At 42.2% G+C, this 20848-nt stretch overlaps 1 protein-coding gene across 2 annotated transcripts in view; it reads left to right on the top strand.

The window, feature by feature from the left end:
- Positions 1-1586: 1586 nt before the first annotated feature.
- C1QTNF7 (C1q and tumor necrosis factor related protein 7) overlaps positions 1587-20848 on the top strand; it is a 99911-nt gene continuing 80649 nt past the window's right edge. Inside the window, exon 1 of one of the 2 annotated variants that reach the window (XM_014549345.1) lies at positions 1587-1639. Coding sequence is in view for 1 of the 2 variants with exons in the window: in XM_005878142.2 (XP_005878204.1) it covers positions 1945-1966 (22 nt within the window). In the remaining variant the exon portion in view is untranslated. Of the gene's footprint in view, positions 1640-1719; positions 1967-20848 lie in introns of those variants that run through there. The other variant, XM_005878142.2, reaches the window with a different exon arrangement.

The following is a 20848-nucleotide window of genomic DNA, read 5'->3' as shown; positions in this document are numbered from 1 at the left end:
ATCTCCCCAGGAGAAGCCAGAGCAAAAATCAACTCCACCTTTGTCTCTGCTTTCACAGCACATTAAGTCTGAAACCTGACCTCTCCCTGTAGTGTGAGATTCTTTCTCTTTGCACTATTTCAATCAGAAGTGTTATCTTCTGGCCATAGAATAATAGTTACTTTGGGTGACTTCAGAAATCACAGTAAAAAATAATCTATAGCTTTTTAATTGATGAATGAGATTTTTTGTGCTATAACTTGTTTGCATAAATTTACACAGTGAGAATACTTAATAGATTGTGCCTGTGTCAACATTTACTTTCTCCACCAAATGGTTTCATTTATTTAATAAATCTTTTCTATAGTCATTTAGGGGATTTCATTATATTATAACCATTCATTAAGTCTAACAAGGGCATACATTATCTGACCTTTACTATCTGTAGAAGCTTTGTCATATTAACCTTGCCTGATGGGAACCAAGATCTGAAAACCAAGATTGTCAAAAACAGTTGATTGGACTGAACCTGTGCACTGTTTTATTCATTCAGTAAGTGTTTATTGAGCACTTATTATTTATCATGTACTGAGAAATCCATGATTTAAGATATAGAAAGACAAATACCATAGGATTTCACTTTACAAATGAAACCTAAAGAATAAAATAAAAAAGTAGAACAGATTGACATTTGACAGAGGGGAGGGAGGTTTGGGGACTGGGTAGAAAAGATGAAGGAATTAAGAATTACAAATTGGTAGTTACAGAATAGTCACAGAGATGTAAATTACAGCATAGTGAAGGTAGTCAATAATATGGTAATGACTTATGTATGGGGCCAGGTGGCTGCTTGGTATGTCGGGGACCACATTGTTGAGTGTGTGACGGGCCACTGTGCTGTGCATCTGAGACGGATGCAGAATAGCATTGAATGTAGATTGTAGTTGAAAATTTTATTAAAAGATATACTATAAAAATTTTAAATCACCAATTTCAGTTGGCCACACTTTAAGTTGGCTATAATTTTAATTCACAAGTGTGTGTGTGTGTGTGTGTGTGTGAGAGAGAGAGAGAGAGAGAGAGAGAGAGAGAGAGAGAGAGAGATGGATATGTCAGTTAGGGAAGGGTGCTTTCAGTAAAACTGGTAACACCAGTTACAAACTAAATGTCAGAAAATGTATTCAGCTGCGTGGACGAACTCTGCAAAGCAAGTAACCTTTCTGGGGATGGTGATTTGCAAGCAGGATGAAGGTTAAAATAAGACCAATAACATCAGTTTAGGTATTTCCCCCTTTTATGAAAATATAATGTATACTAATTTTAAATTTTCAAACGGGAGCATTGCATGAAATCATTGTGATAGCGAAGAGCTGTTTAAACACAATTTCACCAGCATCATCGTTCCCTGAGTTGGGACATAAACTTTCCTATGTACTTTTTGCTCCCAGTGAAGTGATGCCATTCGTTCTCAAGGCATCACTTGAAAAGGCAAAAGCAACTGGTAGTAACAGGGTGAGAAGATCCATGGATAAAAGAGGGAAACAGAAGGGTTTAGACACCTGAAACCCTTGCTGCTCATTTGCCTCCATCTGGGTTTGTGGAGGAACGTCACCCACTCCTATTCATTCCTAACGAGAGTATATACTGAGCTCTTTGAAATGTGAGTATTATGGGAAGGATCGCAGTTGCTTTAAATTACAGGAGCTGGCAAGTGCCTGGGAGGAGCAGGAGGTTGTTTAAACTGAGGAAGACAGTTGCAAAACCTCCTACAACAGCATGAGCTCCGAGCTTCAAACGCGTTCTCATGCTCAGACGAGCGCTTCATTTTTCATCAAGTTATTTTTTATATTGTTTTGAAGCAGCTTTGGATAATAAACACGTATTTCTGCTCTACATTTTTTTAATGGTTTCTAACTTCATGGGACAACCAAAGCCAGAAAGCTTCATGTTTAGGGGGAACGTGTGATGTCAGCAATGCCTAGACAAGGTAAGCTACCATTTTCACTGTGGCCTTTGTCAAAAATATTTATTAGAGGAACTTAAGACAGCTACTTGTAAAGAAATGAGGGACTTGTAGAAAGTATATCAACAAATGAATCAGAGGTTGGAAAACTCAGCGGTGGTGCTTTCTCCTACTTTCTATTCTGCTTGACGCACAAACCTCTGTGAAGTATCTTTTGACTGCATGAAAAATGCCACTTCCTTTAGAAACTGTGTGCAGCTCTTCAAAATATCTATTCTGGTGCACTTGGCATTTGCGAGTGTGGCGATGGGCTAACATACTGCGGAGGTCAGAGTATCTACATTTTCTCCTTCGGTTATATGCAGCTCAACTTCCTGCACTATAATCTTGCTATTAACTCAGAAATCTTTCCCATGGACGTTTTTAATAACGTTCCAAAAATCCTCTAAATACGGTTTCTATGGCATCTTATAAACTTGTTTTGCAGGATGTGTTTTCAAAAAGTTAAATAAATCATTTGATTTTTCCCTTTGTAACCACATGGAGGAGGTTGCAGTTATTATGTCTTGGGGAGAAAACAAGTTCAACTCCAAGTTTATTCAATCAAAGTGACTGACGGTGCTATTATCTGAATGGGGTAGCTTTGTCTTCTTGATTGTGCCTCAGAAGCAGGTAGCGAGCAGAGAGGCTAAAGTGTTCTTTGTTTTGCCATGCGTTGACCATATGAGAAGTTTCTTGTGGTTTTAAGAGGAAGGGCACGTCAATGTGTGATGTGTTCTTTCAATTTCTCTGAAAAAGTCTGTTATCAGTGTTCCCATCTTTTCGAGGCAGACTTCCAGGTGCAAAAAAACCCTAGATATTTGTGGAGGTCTGCAAATTCTTCCAGCAGGCTGCAATTTAGCAGAGCCTGTATTCATTCCTTTACGCGCACATATGGACTCACAAGCAGAAACTCACAAGCAGCAACTTAAAAGCCCTGTGGGTTTGACCAAGCATCTGAGTGGCTTGGGACATCTAAGCAACCTCAGCCTGCAAACCCCGCCGATCTAGAAACACTGGCAGACACTCCTGTTAGGCCTGGGTGAGAACATGGGTGCTCCCCCAGGGCGCTGGGCTTAGGTTGAGAAGGACTCTGTCTTTGCTGTAGCAACTGCTGTCTGTAACTGGGATAGGTTCCCCTCCTGTGTTAAATTCTGATTACTTATGGTGGATGATCGTGACTTCCCTTGCCTTTTGTAGTCTCCGTGAAAGGAAAGCGATAAGATCAGAGGAAGGACGTTATTGTAGAAAAGGGAGAAGACAGTTCCATCAGCTCATTGCAAGGTGGTCAAGAGCAACTGTGAGTTCCTTTCTCCATCCGTCATTGGTAATGGAGGAACTGAGGGACCCGTGCCTATCAGGTCCTTGTCCTTCTCCTTTCCGTATCTTCTCTCGTCTCCCTTTGTCTCTCTCCATGCCGGCCATACGGCATCAAGAGAGGCAGCAGTGGGTTGGACATTCAAGAGTAATTATCATCTCCTCCTTCTCGTCCTCTCGGCCATTCCCAAGCCAGTTGAGGAAGCACCCACCCTATTTGGAGGGGGTCTCCGGGACCCCACCCCATGACCTCATCACAGGCAGCTGGAGAGCTGGGATGGCCAGCGGTTACGTGGCGCCTGAGTGCGCCCTGGGGAAGGGTGCGGCCAAGAAAAGCGCAGTGTGGCATGACGTGACTGCTGCGGAGCCCAGCGAGGACTTTCCATCCCGGGTTCCCACGGAGGCTGGCGGCCTCTCTGGAAGCCAGACCCGCCAGGCCCCGCCTCTGGGACCTTCAGAGGCCCCAATGAGGAAGAAAACAAAAGGCAATTAGAGTTGCTAATGAAACCCAAGCCAGCTGACTCATCTGAGGCGCAGCCACTGGGGGGATAGGTGATGAAACCTGGACAGCGCCCTGGAAAGGACAGGTCAGGGTTGTCCCAAAAAGGACGGTGATGAGAGGACCCATGCGACCTAATCATGTCTGCTTACCTCGGAGAGGCTGGCAGAGAGGCTGGGAGAGAGGACGGAGGGAGGAGAGTATTAACCAATGAGCTGCCAGGGAGTGTGGCAGCCATGCTGTCTGAACTGGAAAGGATTTTAGTTTAAGCCCCGTAGTCCAGTGGTCAGCAAACTCATTAGTCAACAGAGCCAAATATCAACAGTACAATGACTGAAATTTCTTTTGAGAGCCAAATTTTTTAAACTTAAACTATATAAGTAGGTACATTGTTATTAACTTAATTAGGGTACTCCTAAGCTGGCCTCTGCTAAAAACGTCCTCAATCTGATTGAGGTACATTCGCTGAGGTCGACCCCTTCCAACTCTCCCATCCACACTCGTCTTGTATACTTGTTTCGTCTGTCTCCTTCCGTTCATCCTCTCTATATGTCCAAACCATCGCAACATATCTTTCTCAATCCTCGACACTACATCTTCTTTCACTCCACAATGTTCCCTGTACATGCGCATCAGCATGTGGTATTTTGTGGAAAAGCCACACTCAAGGGGCCAAAGAGCTGCATGTGGCTCGCGAGCCGTGGTTTGCCAACCACTGCCTTAGCCCATCTTGCCTGCTACTGCCACACACCCCAGATCTGTGAACCAGGACCTGTGAACCATGACCAGGCTCAGGAATCACACCCTGGAGAGACTAGGAAAGAGATACCCTTACCTGGGTGTCCACTCTGTGCCATAAACCTCAACAAGGCTCTGAACTTGGCCCTTGACAGAAAGAAGGAAGGCACTCAACCCTGTAGGAAGTAGGTGGAGAAGAGTTTAGAGAGAGGCTTTAGAAATCAGCCTGCTGACCTCAAAGACAGCTTCTCATAGCTTGTTTTTGAATAGACCTTAGAGGAGGATTGAAATATTATGAGAGAAGCAAGAGGGGCAAGAAAGTGCAAGCAGAGGCCAATGAGCAAAAGCGCAGAGATGAGAAAACATGGCTGCTCCCATGAAACAAGCAGACTGGGGGAATCGAGACTCTCCTTCCCAAAATGCATCCCAAGGCACACCCGTGGCCTGGGTCATTAGTGAGAGGATGACCAAAGGTGTGATGAGGAAAGCTGGGCACCATGGAAACAGAACTTAGGTCTGGGGTCACAGACGTCCTACTTCAAACACAGCTCCATCTTTAACTGCCCTGCGTTCCCAGAACCATTCAAGCATCAGTTTCATCTGTTAAATGAGGATAATAACTCTACCTATTCTTTTAGGGGCATCTTGAGGATTAAATTAGAAATTCATGCAAAGGGTCTGCTATCAGAGTATCTGGCATATAAGAGCTCAATGAATGTGAGCTCTTATTAGCTATTAAATGATGCTTTCTTCGCTGCAGGCCTTCTCACACATTTAGCTTTTCATTTTATTTTTTGAATACTCTATTTGCAAGTATTTGTACTAATAAAAACATATTTATTTATAACCTTTTATTGACTACTTATTTTGCATCAAGCATTATTCTAGGCACTTTATTTGATAGTTTCATTTAAAATGCACAACCTATTGGAGATATTATTAGTGATATTCTACTGTCATCTTTACTTTATAATTTGAGAAAATTGTAGCTCAGAAAGGTTAAATAATTTGCTCAAATTTATCTCAGTAACTTCATATGGAGCTCTAGTAATCAAAACTTTTTAATCGTCACACATGCTAGAAAGTTTATCTGTTCTCCCATGTTTTTGTTTTTTAATGTGTCCTCTATCTCTTTAGGAGTGGGTCATTAGAATCTAATGTTTCACAAACTCGTTAGAACATGAAACCATTTTTTCCCAAGGAGTGGCACACAGCACATGGAATGTGGAATGTGTGCTGAAAAATGGTGAGATTGAGTTCAGGCCACATGGCCTTCAAGTGTGTGAAGTTTCCCAAGATTTAATTAAAATTTATTAATCTCCACGAGCCACTTCATGAATTGACTTCCCATATTTCTCTGAAACAGAAGCCCAACAACTAGGATTCTCATATCTAAGCAAAATTAACTTTTAAAAATATTGCCAATTTTTAGAAGAAATAATGAGAGGAAAGCAAATTCTCATTAGCAGTTTCACACCCGAAAGGTCAGCCTTCGCCTATGGTTCAGAGGCCTGCTGTATATAGGGCATTGCAAAGGACACCAGAATAAAACATGATCCCACCTTCAAGGAGTTATCATTCCAATGGGGAAAATAAAACACGTGTTCCAACATGTAAAATGCAAAATCAGATTTACAAGAAAGAATATAAGAGAGGCTCAAGGTGAATGGGAATTCAGAGAAAAGGAGACCTCGGGTCCATGGAAAAAATCAGAGTAATGTGTAACATTCTTTGCTATTTACCATGTACAAGGAACTGTGCTAAGTACTTTACAATATGACTAACCCATGTGTACTTTACAAGGCTACAAGATGGGTGTTAACTTACCCATTTCACAGATGAGAAAACTAAGCACTAAAAAATCCAGTAACCACCTGAAGTCTTTTAAGAAGTAAGTGTCAGAGTATGATCTCAAACTCGGGTCCATCTGATGCTCAGGAAAGACTCCTCAGAGGAGGTCACATGCAATTTGGCCTTGACAGATGGATAAGGATTGGTGGTAGGAGCATTCCAGGCATGTAAGAAAATATTAGGAAAACCATGAAAGATACCAGTGTGGAGAGGAACAGGAAAGCTTCCCTGGCAGAACAAGTACAGCATGGAGAGCAAAAGTAATAAGCTCAAAAGACTTGATTGGGGGGCAGTGGCAGGGGGGCCGGGATAGTTGGTTGGAATCATGTCCTAAGGAAGCCTTGAATGCCAAACCACAAAATTTGGATTTTTTTAATGGAGTGATCATTGAAAGTTTGTAAACAAGAAAGTAACTCCCTAGCAGTTCAGTAGAAAAATAATTTAAGATGATTAATCAGTATTTAGAAGGGACAGAGACTAAACCTCCAGTTAGGAAGTGATATTTGCCCAGGCAAGAGGTAACAGCGGTCTTTATTCACACAGCAATTAAGGGGTGGAGGTAAACATTGGGCCCAGTCTCCTAAACCTGCTACACCAAGACCCTGACCATCACAGTGGTCTTTCAAACAACAACTTTGAGGTCATGCTAAATTTGATTTGACCCTGGGAAATAAGAGGGTTTGGGGAATGGAAGGGACAGGAGGAGCTAGCTGTCCTCTAGGGGCCTTCTCAGCTCCCAGACTCCATGAAGACAAACCTGTGAGCAATTTTATGGAAATCATTAACTCTACAGTTTCTTATTCCATCACCAGTTTCTGGACTTTTCCTTCATATCAAATGGGCATATTTCCAAAAACACATTAGGGTCTATAAAATTTTATGAGTTTACAGTTGTGGCAATTAGAAATTGTGATATTGGCATGCAATGATGGAGAGTGTATTTTAATATATTTCTTCAGGAGAAATTCTTATCCATCAATCTGACTGGCTGCCTTTTGAATCTTTCAACTGTCTGCCTCTTTTGACTGAGAATTCTTACACACCGTGGAGGGTCTTGCCAAGCTCTGAGTTATTTATTAGGTGTCATATGACATTCTCCAGCTCCCAAATAGGTGGAAAGCTTCTAAAGAGTAGACATGAATTAATCTTTAGATCTCCAATGACTTACAGCTATAGCAAGTGCCAATCTAATAACACAGGTCTGTAAGAAATGTCACACTTCTTTCTTTTCTTTCACTCAACTTGACTTGATTCAGATTCCAAGAGTCTATGTCTCCAGGAAATGCAGTTTTAGAAATCATTAGGCTCTTACCCCCACCACCGCCAATACCAGAGAGATCTTCCTTCACACCACCTATGACAATTCTTATAAATTGCCTGTCCCTGATGTCTGTGGAATCTCCTGTTTGGGATCTGAGAATCACCATCCAGGCCAGGCACCCTGTGTCTGAGCCACACAGTGAGTGTTTCTGCCGGGCTGTTATCCTGAATCTACTAGGGTTCAGGAATCTGGAGAAGGGGCTGTGAGTAAATTAAAGAAACTAGACATGAAATATAAATTTGGGAGGCATTTTGGGGGAGCCAGGGAAGGCTTAGCTTGAGAAGCTGAGCTCTCTGAATCTCTGGACCCCTCACTTTTTATTAACACACTAGAGGTCCGGTACACAAAATTCATGCACGGGGGTGTGGGGGTTTGTCCCTCAGCCCAGCCTGCACCCTCTCCAATCTGGGATCCATCTCACAATCCAGGACTGCTACCTCCCAACCGCTCGCCTGCCTGCCTGCCTGCCTGCCTGATTGCCCCTAACTGCTTCTGCCTGCCAGCCTGATCACCCCCTAACCACCCCCCTACCAGCCTGATCGACACCTAACTGCTCCCCTGCCGGACCAATAGCCCCCAACTGCCTTCCCCTGCTGGCCTGGTCACCCTAACTGCTTTCCCCTACAGGCCTAGTCCCCCCCAACTTCCCTCCCCTGCTGGCCTGGTCACCCACAACTGTCCTCCCCTGCCAGCCATCTTGTGGTGGCCATCTTGTGATGACATGGGGACAGCCATCTTGTGTGAGCGAGTGACAGTCAATTTGCATATTAACTCTTTATTATATAGAATTCCTTTACTTTCATCTTGTGGCAGCCATCTTGTTTCCACATGGGGGTGGCCATCTTGTGTGTTGGAGTGATGGTCAATTTGCATATTACCTCTTTATTATATAGGATTTTTCCCTATAGCAAAGCAGATATACATATCAAAGGTAAGGCTTAGTAAACAGTAAGATTATCAGACTGGGGAAATTGCCCTCAGCTGTCTGGCAGCAGGCAATAATATATGCAGACTTTCAGCCCTGCTAAAAGAGTCCATTCAACCTTTTGAGGACTTCTCACATTTATTATGACCCTGCTGGAATTAGCATGTTTCCATTTCTCCCAAGTGCACTGATCCCCGACCACCAATCACTGCAGGTCTGGTGGGAAACATCCCATCAGATATCTCTTATTCCCCCTCTTCCATGGACTCATGGACTTGAACTTTCAGGGGGGAAAAAAGGGAAATGTGTTTTCAAGAAACTTCTGCTTCCTGGTCTGCACAACTCTGAAACAGATACACACAAGGGACCAGAAAACATTCTTGGAAGCATTTGGGGATGAAGAACACACAAAGTTATCTCTCACACACCCAGTAGGTATTCAATAATTGTCAGTGAAAGGTGGGCTCCAGTAACTGATGAAATGGCTCCTCCAAAGTTGCTCAGTTGGCCAGAGGAAGTGTTTTATGATCAGCTTAATAGACTATTTTATTAAGCACCTAGCCTGTGCCAATACTTCATGTATACTTGCTCCACATCACCATTTTGCAGATGAGGAGTGGTGAGTAACTTACCTAAGATCTGACAAGTGCTAGGAGATGGAGCATGTATTTAAACTCAAAGTGTCCCAGTCTCAATAACCCACACTCTTTCCACCTGCCACATGGACCCTGGAAGGATTCCTTACTTTCTGCCTAGCAGTCCAGAGGTCTTGACTAGTCTTTCAGTTTTACATAGAGATTTTTTTTTTCACTATGAACATACTGTGCCTCTGCTCTATATCATAATAATCCCATAGGATGGTTTATTACCCCATCTTATCATTCATCTGGAAGGCAGCAGGGAGGAAGATTTAATCCTATTTAAAAGAGGAGAGAGAGGTAAAGTGACTTGTCCAAGGCCACAGAGCTAGACAGAAGCTCAAATGCCAACACGTTTGTCTGTTTGTCTGTCTCTGCCTCAAAATCAAGAGGATGGACTTAGTCCTAATTAATGAAAGACTAATTATAGAATAGTATTAAATATTTGCATTTTCAGAGCCTTTTCTACAAATAACAGCAAAACAGAGCTCATGTAGCTGCCCTAAAATGCCCCTTACAAAGTGTACTCTACCAGCATTTGAGAGTTTTCACTAAGACATTCTTGGTATCCTTGCCAGTTGCTAACATTCCTGAAACAGCTTATTCTCTTAAATTGGTCAAGTGATTTTTATTTCAGTTTCATTTTTGGACCATTAAATTTTTTTTTAGAAAATAAAATGTTATTGAATTTATTGGGGTGACATTTAATAAAAGCATACCATTTTCAGGTGTTCAATTCTACTAGTATATACATCATCTGTTATTATATTGTGTGTTCATCACTCCAAGACAAGTCTCCTTCCATCACCTATCTTTCCTCTTTTAAATAGGATTAAGTCTCCCTCCATACTACCTCCCAGATGAATGATAAGATGGGGTAATAAACCATCTTATTCTACCTCCCTCTAACCCCTTTCCTTCTGGTAATCACTATACTGTTGTCTGTCTGTGAGGGATTTTCTTTCTTTGTTTAATCCCATCACCTTTTTCACCAAGTCCCCCTACCTCCTCTCCTCTGACAGTTTTCAGTCTGTTTTCTGTATCTGTGAGTATGTTTCTATTTTGTTAGTTTATTTTGTACATTAGATTCCACATATAAGTGAGATCATATTATATTTGTCTTTTTCTGACTGGCTTATCTCACTTAGCATAATCCATGCTGTTTCAAAAAGCTGTGGTACATTTACACAATGGAATACTACTCAGCCATAAAAAGTCGGAAATCTTACCTTTTTTGACAAAAATAAATTTATGAAGTAATAATTTGTATCCCATTTCACTCTAAAATCTAATTTGACATCAATAGAATCTTAGTTAAGGGACTGGATTCTTTAAATTTATCAACCCATTTTATCATAGGTATTTATATCAATTTCTCAGATCATTAACATCTTCTCTTTTCCTTCACAACTGAAACCATATTCCTTGGCGTGGTCTTCAGGTGACTTTGAAAATCTGTCTCTTCAGAGCCCTCCTTGTCCACCTTTACCCCTATAGTCATCCTCCATATGCCATAGACCCATGCATTCCAAATACCACAGATTGGGTGGCTTAAGCAACATATATTAATTTTCTCACAGTTCCAGAGGCTAGAAGTCCAAGACCAGTGATGGCGAACCTATGACACGCGTGTCAGAGGTGATACGCGAACTCATTTTTTTGGTTGATTTTTCTTTGTTAAATGGCATTTAAGTATATAAAATAAATATCAAAAATATAAATCTTTGTTTTACTATGGTTGCAAATAAAAAATTTCTATATGTGACACGGCACCAGAGTTAAGTTAGGGTTTTTCAAAATGATGACACGCCGAGCTCAAAAGGTTCGCCATCACTGTCCAAGACCAAGGTGTTGATTGATTTGGTTCTTTCCAAGGCCATTCCCCTTAGTGTGTAGATGGCTGCCTTCTTGCTGTGTCCTCACATGGCCTTTTCTCTTGCAGACACCCTGGTTTCTCCTTGTGTGTCAAAATCTCTTCTTATAAGGACACCAGTCTAATTGGATTAGGGCCCACCCTCAGGACATCACTTTAACTTCATCATCTCTTTAAAGGCCTTATCTTCAAACATAGTCATGTGCTGAAGTACTAAAACTTTGAATTTGAGGGTTGGGGGGACATAATTCAACCCAGAACAGTGCAATACCTATGCACAGTGAACTCCTCACAGTTTCTTGGGCATCTTTTCTCTGTGTAACCCAGGTCTAAAGAATCAAGTCTATTCCTTTGCCTTTGTATGAATTACATTGAACTATATAAAACTGCTGACCTTCAACCATTTTATTACCTACAAAATGGCAATTTTATGTGATTCCAATATAGTGTGGATATTTCACAAAAACTCTCATTTCCTGAAGACAACTTATATGACATGCCCTTAAAATGTCACAGAAATTGTTGATCATATTCATGTTTGTCCCTGAGGCTGAGATGGGATGCTAGTCAAACAGGCTTTTATTTTTTTAAATATATTTTATTGATTTTTTATAGAGAGAAAAGGAGAGGGATAGAGAGTTAGAAACATCTATGAGAGAGAAACATCAATCAGCTGCCTCCTGCACGCCTCCCACTGGGATGTGCCTGCAACCAAGGTACATGCCCTTGACCGGAATCGAACCTGGGACCCTTCAGTCCACAGGCAGATGCTCTATCCACTGAGTCAAACCGGTTAGGGCCAAACAGGCTTTTAGAATTTATCTACATGTCAGATCTCACATCCAGCCTCAATGCCAACAGTACTAAAAAGCTCATACTGATCAAGGTAACCTCTTCCATTAAAACAGCACTGGCCATCAGAATCTTGCCATTCTTAATGTCTTTCCATTGGTCCTTGTTCTTCTTTCAAAGGTAGCATGAAGTCCATCTCTTTTTTCTGGTGTTTTAAATTTTAGAAGACTGTCACCCTCTACCTTCCCAAAGCCCCCCAGGGTCTCCCTGCACTGGCAGGGAGGAATTTTCCCTGGGTACCGTGTGGTTCACCAAGAATAGCCAGACCCTTCTTGAAATGGACATCAGACCTGGACACCAGATTCCAGATGATTTTACCACTACTGCTTACTCCATGTCAGTTTCTTGGGATGAATAGTAACACCCTTATTGAGAAAGAATCTGAACCCAACCTCTGGTTAGTAGAAAAGAAGGTAGAGTTCAATTAGTGATACCTAAGGAAAACCAGGTCTTTTCCAGGGTTGCTCTCACTGCTAATCTGGATACTGTCTGATACCCTGACTACAGAGAAACTATTATTCTCTCTGATTTAAGTACTTCTTTTCCCTTAATTCGAACTTTTCATTGCCAGTAAGCTCATCTCATAAAAAGGCCAACTAAGACACTCAGATTTTTAAAACAACACTTAGTTGCAGCAAAGCCTATTTTCACCCATGCTATGATGCTGCTTTTCTTTGTAATTAACTAAAAAGAAAGAAGAATCTGGAATTATGATCTATTTGTGTGCCAGTTCCAACCCTAACCCTTCCTGGCTGTATGAGTGTGGGAAAGTTATTTGAATTCTCTGAGCCTTGGAGTCCATCATTGAAATGGGAATGATTTGTTCCTAGTACAGTGGACCCATTGGTAGCATTTTTTTTATTGTTATTAATCCTCACCTGAGGATATTTTCCATTGGTTTTTAGGTAGAGTGGAATAGAAAGGGAATTACAGAGAGAAACATTGATGTGAGAGAAACACATCGATTGGTTGCCTCCTGCATGAGCCCCGACCTGGGCCCAGGCCCAGGAGGAGCCTGCAACCAAGGTATGTGCCCTTGACCAGATCGAACCTGGGACCCTTTGGTCCACAGGCTGATGCTCTATTCACTGAGCCAAACCATCTAGGGCCCCATTGGTAGTATTACTGAGCCAAACCATCTAGGGCCCCATTGGTAGTATTACTGAGCCAAACCATCTAGGGCCCCATTGGTAGTATTACTGAGCCAAACCATCTAGGGCCCCATTGGTAGTATTACTGAGCCAAACCATCTAGGGCCCCATTGGTAGTATTACTGAGCCAAACCATCTAGGGCCCCATTGGTAGTATTACTGAGCCAAACCATCTAGGGCCCCATTGGTAGTATTACTGAGCCAAACTGTCTAGGGCCCCATTGGTAGTATTAAATCAGATACTAGGTAAGATAAAACATGCAGGCCAGAAGGTGAAATACAAATGCCAGTTGTGAAGAACCTGATGTTTTTGGACAGCCAGCTAATATTTCCATAGACCTCTTTGTTTTAGAGGATTTCTTCTCACTGGACAAATTGACATCTGGTAGATGATTTAAAAGAAAAGCACAAGCAAGAGAAAAGAACACACATAGATGCTCAGGGAAGGGACTTGCATGTGAATGTAAACAAATCCAGGGAAACAATTTCACCCCAGATGGAAGTGTTTCTGTGATGCCTCAAAGGAGTGACAAGCAAAATTCATAATGGCTTTCCCTGGTTTACTTTAATTATCCTGGGCCTCAGATGTTGGATTTGAGATGATTTTGCTTGCCATTTGCTAACTCAAATCTACATTGCTGTCTTAATGCTAATGCCTCTAAATGTATATAGCCATTTCTCAGGGTACATCATCAGCAACACCATAGATCCAGGCTATAACCCTCATCATACAGGACCTAACAGGACCCCTGCATGAGGGTGTGGCTGAGACCCTGGGGGCCTGGGGTAGAGTGCTCTACCTCAAGTGGCCATCAGCACTTGCTCCAGTGAGTGCTGTCCAGGGAAATGTGGCCCAAGAGTGTCATATCTTAAGATTTTGAAATCAAATCCATGTATCTGGATTTTTATGTGAAATGTTCCTATTTTAAAAATACTTGTGTATTTTTCACCTATAGAAATGGCGATTTCATATGGTTCAACTCAGTACAATCTAGGGACAGACATAGAGTTCAAATTTTCTTGCTGTGTGGGAAATCTCAAGAGACCTTTCCCTTCCAAAAATGTCCTAAATAAACATGGCATGCACATTTACACACAGTATATTAACAGCAAAAGCTCACAGAGAACCCTCTCTACACAGAAGGTATGTGTGTAGGCAAACCCGCATTTAATTCTTCCAATGCCCCATAAAGGTTGTACTGTGTTTATCCCTACTTTACAAATGAGACCCAAAGCCTCACCCTCAGTTACTATTGATACACCTGTACATGATACATTAGCCCCTTGCCAAGAGAGCCAGTGCCTTCATGTCTATTAGATTAGAGGAAAAAATTTGGGATGTATATTACTGCCCACTCTCCCCTCCTCCCCCCTGAGATGGCAAATTGTGGAAAAATAATCTTCCTGGATTTTTTTGGTTACTTTAAATCTTCATATCCCTTGTATTGGCTCGCTCAGGCAGCCATAACAGAATAATAACAGAGACTGGATGGTTTAAGCAATGGAAGTTTATTTTCTCACTGTTCTGAGGGTGTGAGTCCAAGATCAAGTTGCCCGTAGAATTGGTTCTGGTAAAAATGCCTTTCTTGGTTTGCAGATGGCGACCTTGTAGCTATATCTTGACATGAGATGAGAGAGAGAGAGAGAGAAGAGAGAGAGAGAGAGAGAGAGAGAGAGAGAAGGAGGGAGAGAGATAGAGATGGTGTTTCTTTCTCTTCTTATAAGGACACCAATCCTATTGGATAGGGCACCACCCTCATGACCTCATTTAACCTCAATTACCTCCTTGAAGGTCCTATCTCCAAATACAGTCACAATGAGGTTTAGGGCTTCAACATATAAATTGAGGGGGGGACACATTTAAGTGTCCATAACCCCATAGCCTTTCTATAGAGAATCAGCCTCTCCTACCTTTTTCTTCTTTTCCAGTCTTTGCCCTTAGTCCTCTTCCTTCCCGGCCCACTTCATTCAGCCATTTCCTGATTTTTACCCCAATCTTGGTACCCTGGAGTTCTTTTATTTTTCACAGCCTCTCCTGTCTCACTTTCTATAACCCCCTTTCTTCACACATTCTCCTTTCTCTCTTCCTCTGCTTCTCTTTCCTACATCTTCATTCTAACCATCCTGTTCTCCAAAGTCTTCTCCTCTCTCCTCCTCCACTTCTTGCCCTCTTCTCCACCACAAGCCTTCACATCACAATCCTCTCTCTGTTTATATTTAAGCTTGATTCCCTGCAGTGTAGATGCCCCTGATAACTGAGGCACCACACACAGTGCCTGCTCCACAGTAAAAGCCCCATGCACGTCAGCGCGCCCCTTCTACACAGGGTTCCAGGCAAGTTCAAAGGAATGTGCAAGATGAAGAAGTGGAAATGGAAAGAAAAAAAATCAAAGCCTTGAGGTGGAGGAGGAACAAAATATGTGAACCACAAGGCCCCATCTAGTTACTATGATTGAGCGTGAAATTTCATCTCCTGGCAGCCAGACCAGGAGCCTTGCAGATTTAAAGTGACCCCTGTGTTCTCTGATGTGCTCAGGGTGAAGGGCTGGAAGAACGGAAATGAATTCCTTTTCTTTTGCCCCACCCCGGGTCCTGCTTTAAACAACTGTTTCCCCCCATCTAGCATCTTTTTTCCCCCAGCTTTTCATTGCTCTCCCCCTGGCTAGCTAGGGCTGCACTAAAATCTCACTCAGATCCTATTTAACAACTGTTTCCCCCCATCTAGCATCTTTTTTCCCCCCAGCTTTGCATTGCTCTCCCCCTGGCTAGCTACGGCTGCACTAAAATCTCACTCAGATCCTATTCAGAACATTGTTTTGTGCAGTAGAGAATGCAAAGCTTATAATTAAGGCAATTTGTAGTAGGTGTTGTTGCTATGGTGTTGTCCAAGGAAATCTGAAATTTTGATTAATCAGAAAGCTTATTGAATGCAGGTTCAAGTGACAGCTAGGTGATTTGGGATGAAAGGTAGCAGATAACAAAAAGAAGGGGAGAGGAAGGAAGGAAAGGGTTTTTTAAATCCTTTTCTACATTCCCTAAAGTTACTCATTTTCCTCATCTTTCTTTACACTGTGTTCTTCCAGCTTTCCTGTCACCTTCCCTCTAAGCCCTGCAGAGAAACCCACATCTCCATCTCCAGACAATCTTTTTCAATAAAAACCTAGCCTTTTATTTCTAACACCTTCTCTTGAACATAGAAATCTAGCCACCATCACAAATATTGTTCTGTTACTGACCCAGTCATCCTTCCAGAATGCACTTGATAACTGGTCAGTGCCTAACATTCTCACTGTTACTTTATTCTGGACACCCACATCAATAGAGCCCTTGTCAAGCTGAACTACAAGTGGCTCAGGTAACCAGAAATGAGAAGCATTAAAACTAAAGCACAGCCCTGGCCGGTTTGGCTCAGTGGATGGAGCGTCGGCCTGCAGACTGAGGGGTCCCTGGTTTGATTCCGGTCAAGGGCATGTACCTTGGTTGCGGGCACATCCCCAGTGGGGGGTGTGCAGGAGGCAGCTGATTGATGTTTCTCTCTCATCGATGTTCCTAAATTTCTGTCCCTCTCCCTTCCTCTCTGTAAAAAATCAATAAAATATATTTTTATAAAAACCTAAAGCACAGGAAGAAAGAGTGCAGGGTCCTGCCCTGGGGAGAGGGACACTGAAGGGAGTAACAAGACTGATTTCGAGTATTTCAGTATCTCCCTCAAATAGGACTTCTGGAGCAATTCCCCAACATTTGGCATCAATTACTTAAGATTCTAATCCAGAGAGGATCTGACCTGAGTTAAAACCCCAGCTCTGTCATTTTGTAGGCTTGCGTCCTTGGACAACTAACTCTCCCCATCTCCATTTCTGTGCTGTTAAATGAGGCTAATAGTTTCCATCTCATTGAAGTTATAATATATGCATGCGATACATCCATGTGAGTTTATAATATAGTGCTCAATCAACCATCACTAAGATTAATATTCCTGATACTTCTGATGAAACACAATGGAAGAGAAAGCATTAGACATGCAGAGTTATTAAGTTGTTTGGATCAAAAAGCATCAGATCCTTCCTTCTTTCTCTCTCCCCTTCCCATATCCAGCCAGCCAGCCAGCCATACCTTGAACCTGCATTCAGTTAGCTTTCTGATTAACCAAGCATTGCAGAATCCCTTTAACAATACCATAGCAACAACTCCAACTACAACTTACCTTCATTGCAATGCTTGCATCCTTTACTACATAAAACTACATTCTAAGCAGGATTTGAGTAAGACCCCAAAAGAGATTCAGACGTGTTTGGCAAGTGGGAGAAACAAATCTTTGCATATTACATAAACGAAGGAGAGAGTCTTAGCAGGGGTTGTCAACCTTAGCTACTCTTAAATCAGCAACGAGGGAGCTTTGAAAAATCTCAGAGCCCAGGTTGCACCCTGGACCATTACATCAGACTCTCTGGTGGTGGAATCCAGGCATAAATAATTTTGTAAACACCCCCATATCATTCTAACATGCAGTGGTTGAGAATTGCTGTTTTAGAGGAAGTGGTGGCTAATGGGGTGAAAAGCCACAGAGTTGACAAGGCCATATGCCTTATGCAGTGTGTGAGCATGTCGATGGCTTTCTAGACTCCAGAGCAGCACTTTTCAACCTTTTTCATCTTGTGGAACAAACTAATTACTAAAGTTCTGTGGTACATCGAAAAAACATATCCTAGTTTTTGCCCATCTGACAAAAAGAAAAGAGGCATACTTTTTTATTCATTCACACTGGATGGCTACTATTATGTTGGCTGTTGTCACTTTTTATTTGACAATCTAAGGGAAAACAGGTCAGTGCCCCTGACTAAAGAGCCAGGTATTGCACGTTTTAAAAATTCTTGTGGCACACCAGTCTTTTTGCTGCTCTAGGAGGACTTTCAGGAGACTTGTGAAACAGATATTAGGCTGTGAATGAGATGATGGATGGCTAGGATGAATCCACAGCAGGCATGGCTGAATCCTTCAACAAATGTAGAGCCTGGAAGGGGAGAGTGAGGAAGGTAGCTTGAGGGGTTAGCAAAAGCACAATAATATATTTATAGAATGTGGGAGACCTAAACATATTTGAACCAAAGGTGAGCCCATCATCTCCTGTATACTTGCAATTTAAATGTTGGGAAATTGTGAGAAAATGTATCTTGATGATGTCAGATCCATGACAGTATCTTGACCAAATACCCCTCTGTTTTGCATCTCACTTCTCATTTTATTTTAACTGCCATTTGTTAAATTTTCTGCTCTGTGTCAAATATGTCATTTGATTACCTCTCTTAATCCTCACAAAATCCTATAAAATGGGCAAGGAAACTTTTCAGATGAGATGAGATTTACAGAGGTTCGGTGGTTTGCTCAGTGTCAGTAGTGGCAAAACCAGGATTTAGACCTGGACCTGTATGACCCCAAACCCACAGTCTTTCCACCCTGCCATGGTGCCTCCAGATAAATCACAAATTGAATCCTTAGAGAGCTGCATGCTTCCATCATAACCTGCTGAATGACAAAAACTGTACCCTGAAAGGTCATGTCTCAGCGCCAGGGCCTGAATGAAAAAGTAAAAATATACCAAAGGCTGCAGCTACCACTTTGGGTTGCAAAGGCTTCAGCAAGGTGCAAAGCATTTTTTAAAGGAATAGACCCTGCTGGCATGACTCAGTGGTTGAGCTTTGGCATATGAACTAGGAGGATATGGTTCGATTCCTGGTCTTGGCATATGCCTGGATTGCAGGCTCTGTCCTCAGTGGGGGACATGCAGGAGGCAACGGATCAATGATTCTCTCTCATCATTGATGTTTCTAGCTCTCTCTCCTTCTCCCTTTCTCTCTGGAATCAATAAAAATATTTTGAAAAGGGTGGGCATGAGGTCTTTGTCATCATTGCCACCGATGCCCAGGAAGGTGGTGGAGGAGAAGCCAGAATTGGGATTGTCCACACTGACACTAATCTGAAAACACTGTGTCCTGAGCTGCACACTCAGGTGCATTGGGGTTTGGACAAGACCAGCCACTCTCCACACTGTCCCTCTCCGCCATCTGCCCACTCCTTCCTCCTTCGCTGGACACGCAGTCCTTGATGACCTCTGCCTGTCCTGTCATATGGCCAGCTCCAGTTCATTTGGCCTTCTTATCTTCCTGAAACTAGTTTTCCACATCCCTTGATTGCCCCTGAAAACTGGTTAGTATCCATTTTCAAGCATATTTTCCTCCTAGTACATCCAGGTCCAGAGGGCTGCTTTGATTTCTAGAATATTAGCTTAGAGGAGAATGAAATCTAATAAAAAAATTAAAATCAGTTCCAAATAGCTACATAATCTGTGTCAAAGAGATGATTTCCACTTGGGCTTCTATCTGTATATATTATTACTAGTTATTCTTTGCACCCAGATAAGGGAGTGAGCAAAGCACTGCTTTCCCTCCCAATCAAAAGGCTTAGAAATTGCTGGTGCAATGTCTGCATGAAAGAGCCAGTGACATTTTGTGTTGCTTCTTGAAAAAGATATTTTAAAAATTTATCTTAAAAGGAACTGGCCAGTAAGTTCACTCCAGGACAAGTTTTTGATTTTTTGAGAATAAACTTGGGTAAGACCATAACAGAGACTGTTTAGTTTGGACAGACAAATTGCCAACATGCCCATAAAAAGGAGAATCAACTGAGTATTTTTCTTTCTGCTCTTATTTTTAGATTTTTTTTCAAAAGATAGTCACACAAACAGTTTGAAAGAATCCATGTGATGTGCTGATAAGACAGGAACACCTCAAAGACATTTTGTGTCACTGACTGAAATGGTCCAGGGAGTTTGCAGTGACAGATGCATGCATGGTGGCTCTAATTGATTACAAACGTCATCAGAAAATAGGACAGGTGAGGCATTTGCTGAGCGTCCTCTGTGTCTGCTATGTGCCAAATGTCCTATCTAGGGAGTGGACACTCATGATCTCATTCAGTCCTCCAATCGCCCCTTGAGGTAGGTATTATCTCCATTCACCAAGAAAGGAAGAGGAGCTGAGGACGATGAATGAATGGGACAGCAGGGCAAGGGGCAGGGTGAGATACCTGTCGGAGAATGAAGCTGAAACTACTCTTTGTCCAAAATGCATTTGAGTCAATGAATAAAAGAATCTTGGAGCATAATAAGAGAAGAAATAGATTATATAAGGACTCTATGGGCCCTGTATTCATTCCCACCCTAGGAAATTGGAAGCTGATGTTTCATGTGAGTCTAAAGCTTCAGTCAAGGTCCATTCCAATATCCAAGGATTTGGTGAAGAAGTATCATCACCCCTCCTCCTCCACAGCTGTTGGTAGAAAGCTGGGTATGTGCAGTTAATCCTCATTGAAATCCCTTCATCTAGGGAGATTGCGGCCCAGAATTCTCATACTTCAAAAGAGAGAAACTTGGACAGAAATCTCTAAGGAATGTGAGGACCCATATCCAGTGGAGAGAACAAAAAGGAAAAGACTCACATATAGAGTCCTCAGTGAAGGCCCAGGATCCCCACTTGCTCAGAGAAGAATGTTCTGGAATGAAAGCAATAAAAAGTTAGGTGAGGGTTGGATAAGAGTTCAAACTGCGAAGAACTCAGAAAACAGGGGAGGTGATTTTTACTTTCTTTTCAAGGAGGGAAAGCCATCAAAGGCTCTGAGTGAGAGAGCCATTGGAAACAGAATTTCA

This window comes from Myotis brandtii, unplaced genomic scaffold, assembly GCF_000412655.1.
Source record: "Myotis brandtii unplaced genomic scaffold, ASM41265v1 scaffold547, whole genome shotgun sequence".
Taxonomy (NCBI): Eukaryota; Metazoa; Chordata; class Mammalia; order Chiroptera; family Vespertilionidae; genus Myotis; species Myotis brandtii.
The sequence above is the reverse complement of the archived record's forward strand: the minus strand, read 5'-3'. Positions and strand labels throughout refer to the sequence as shown.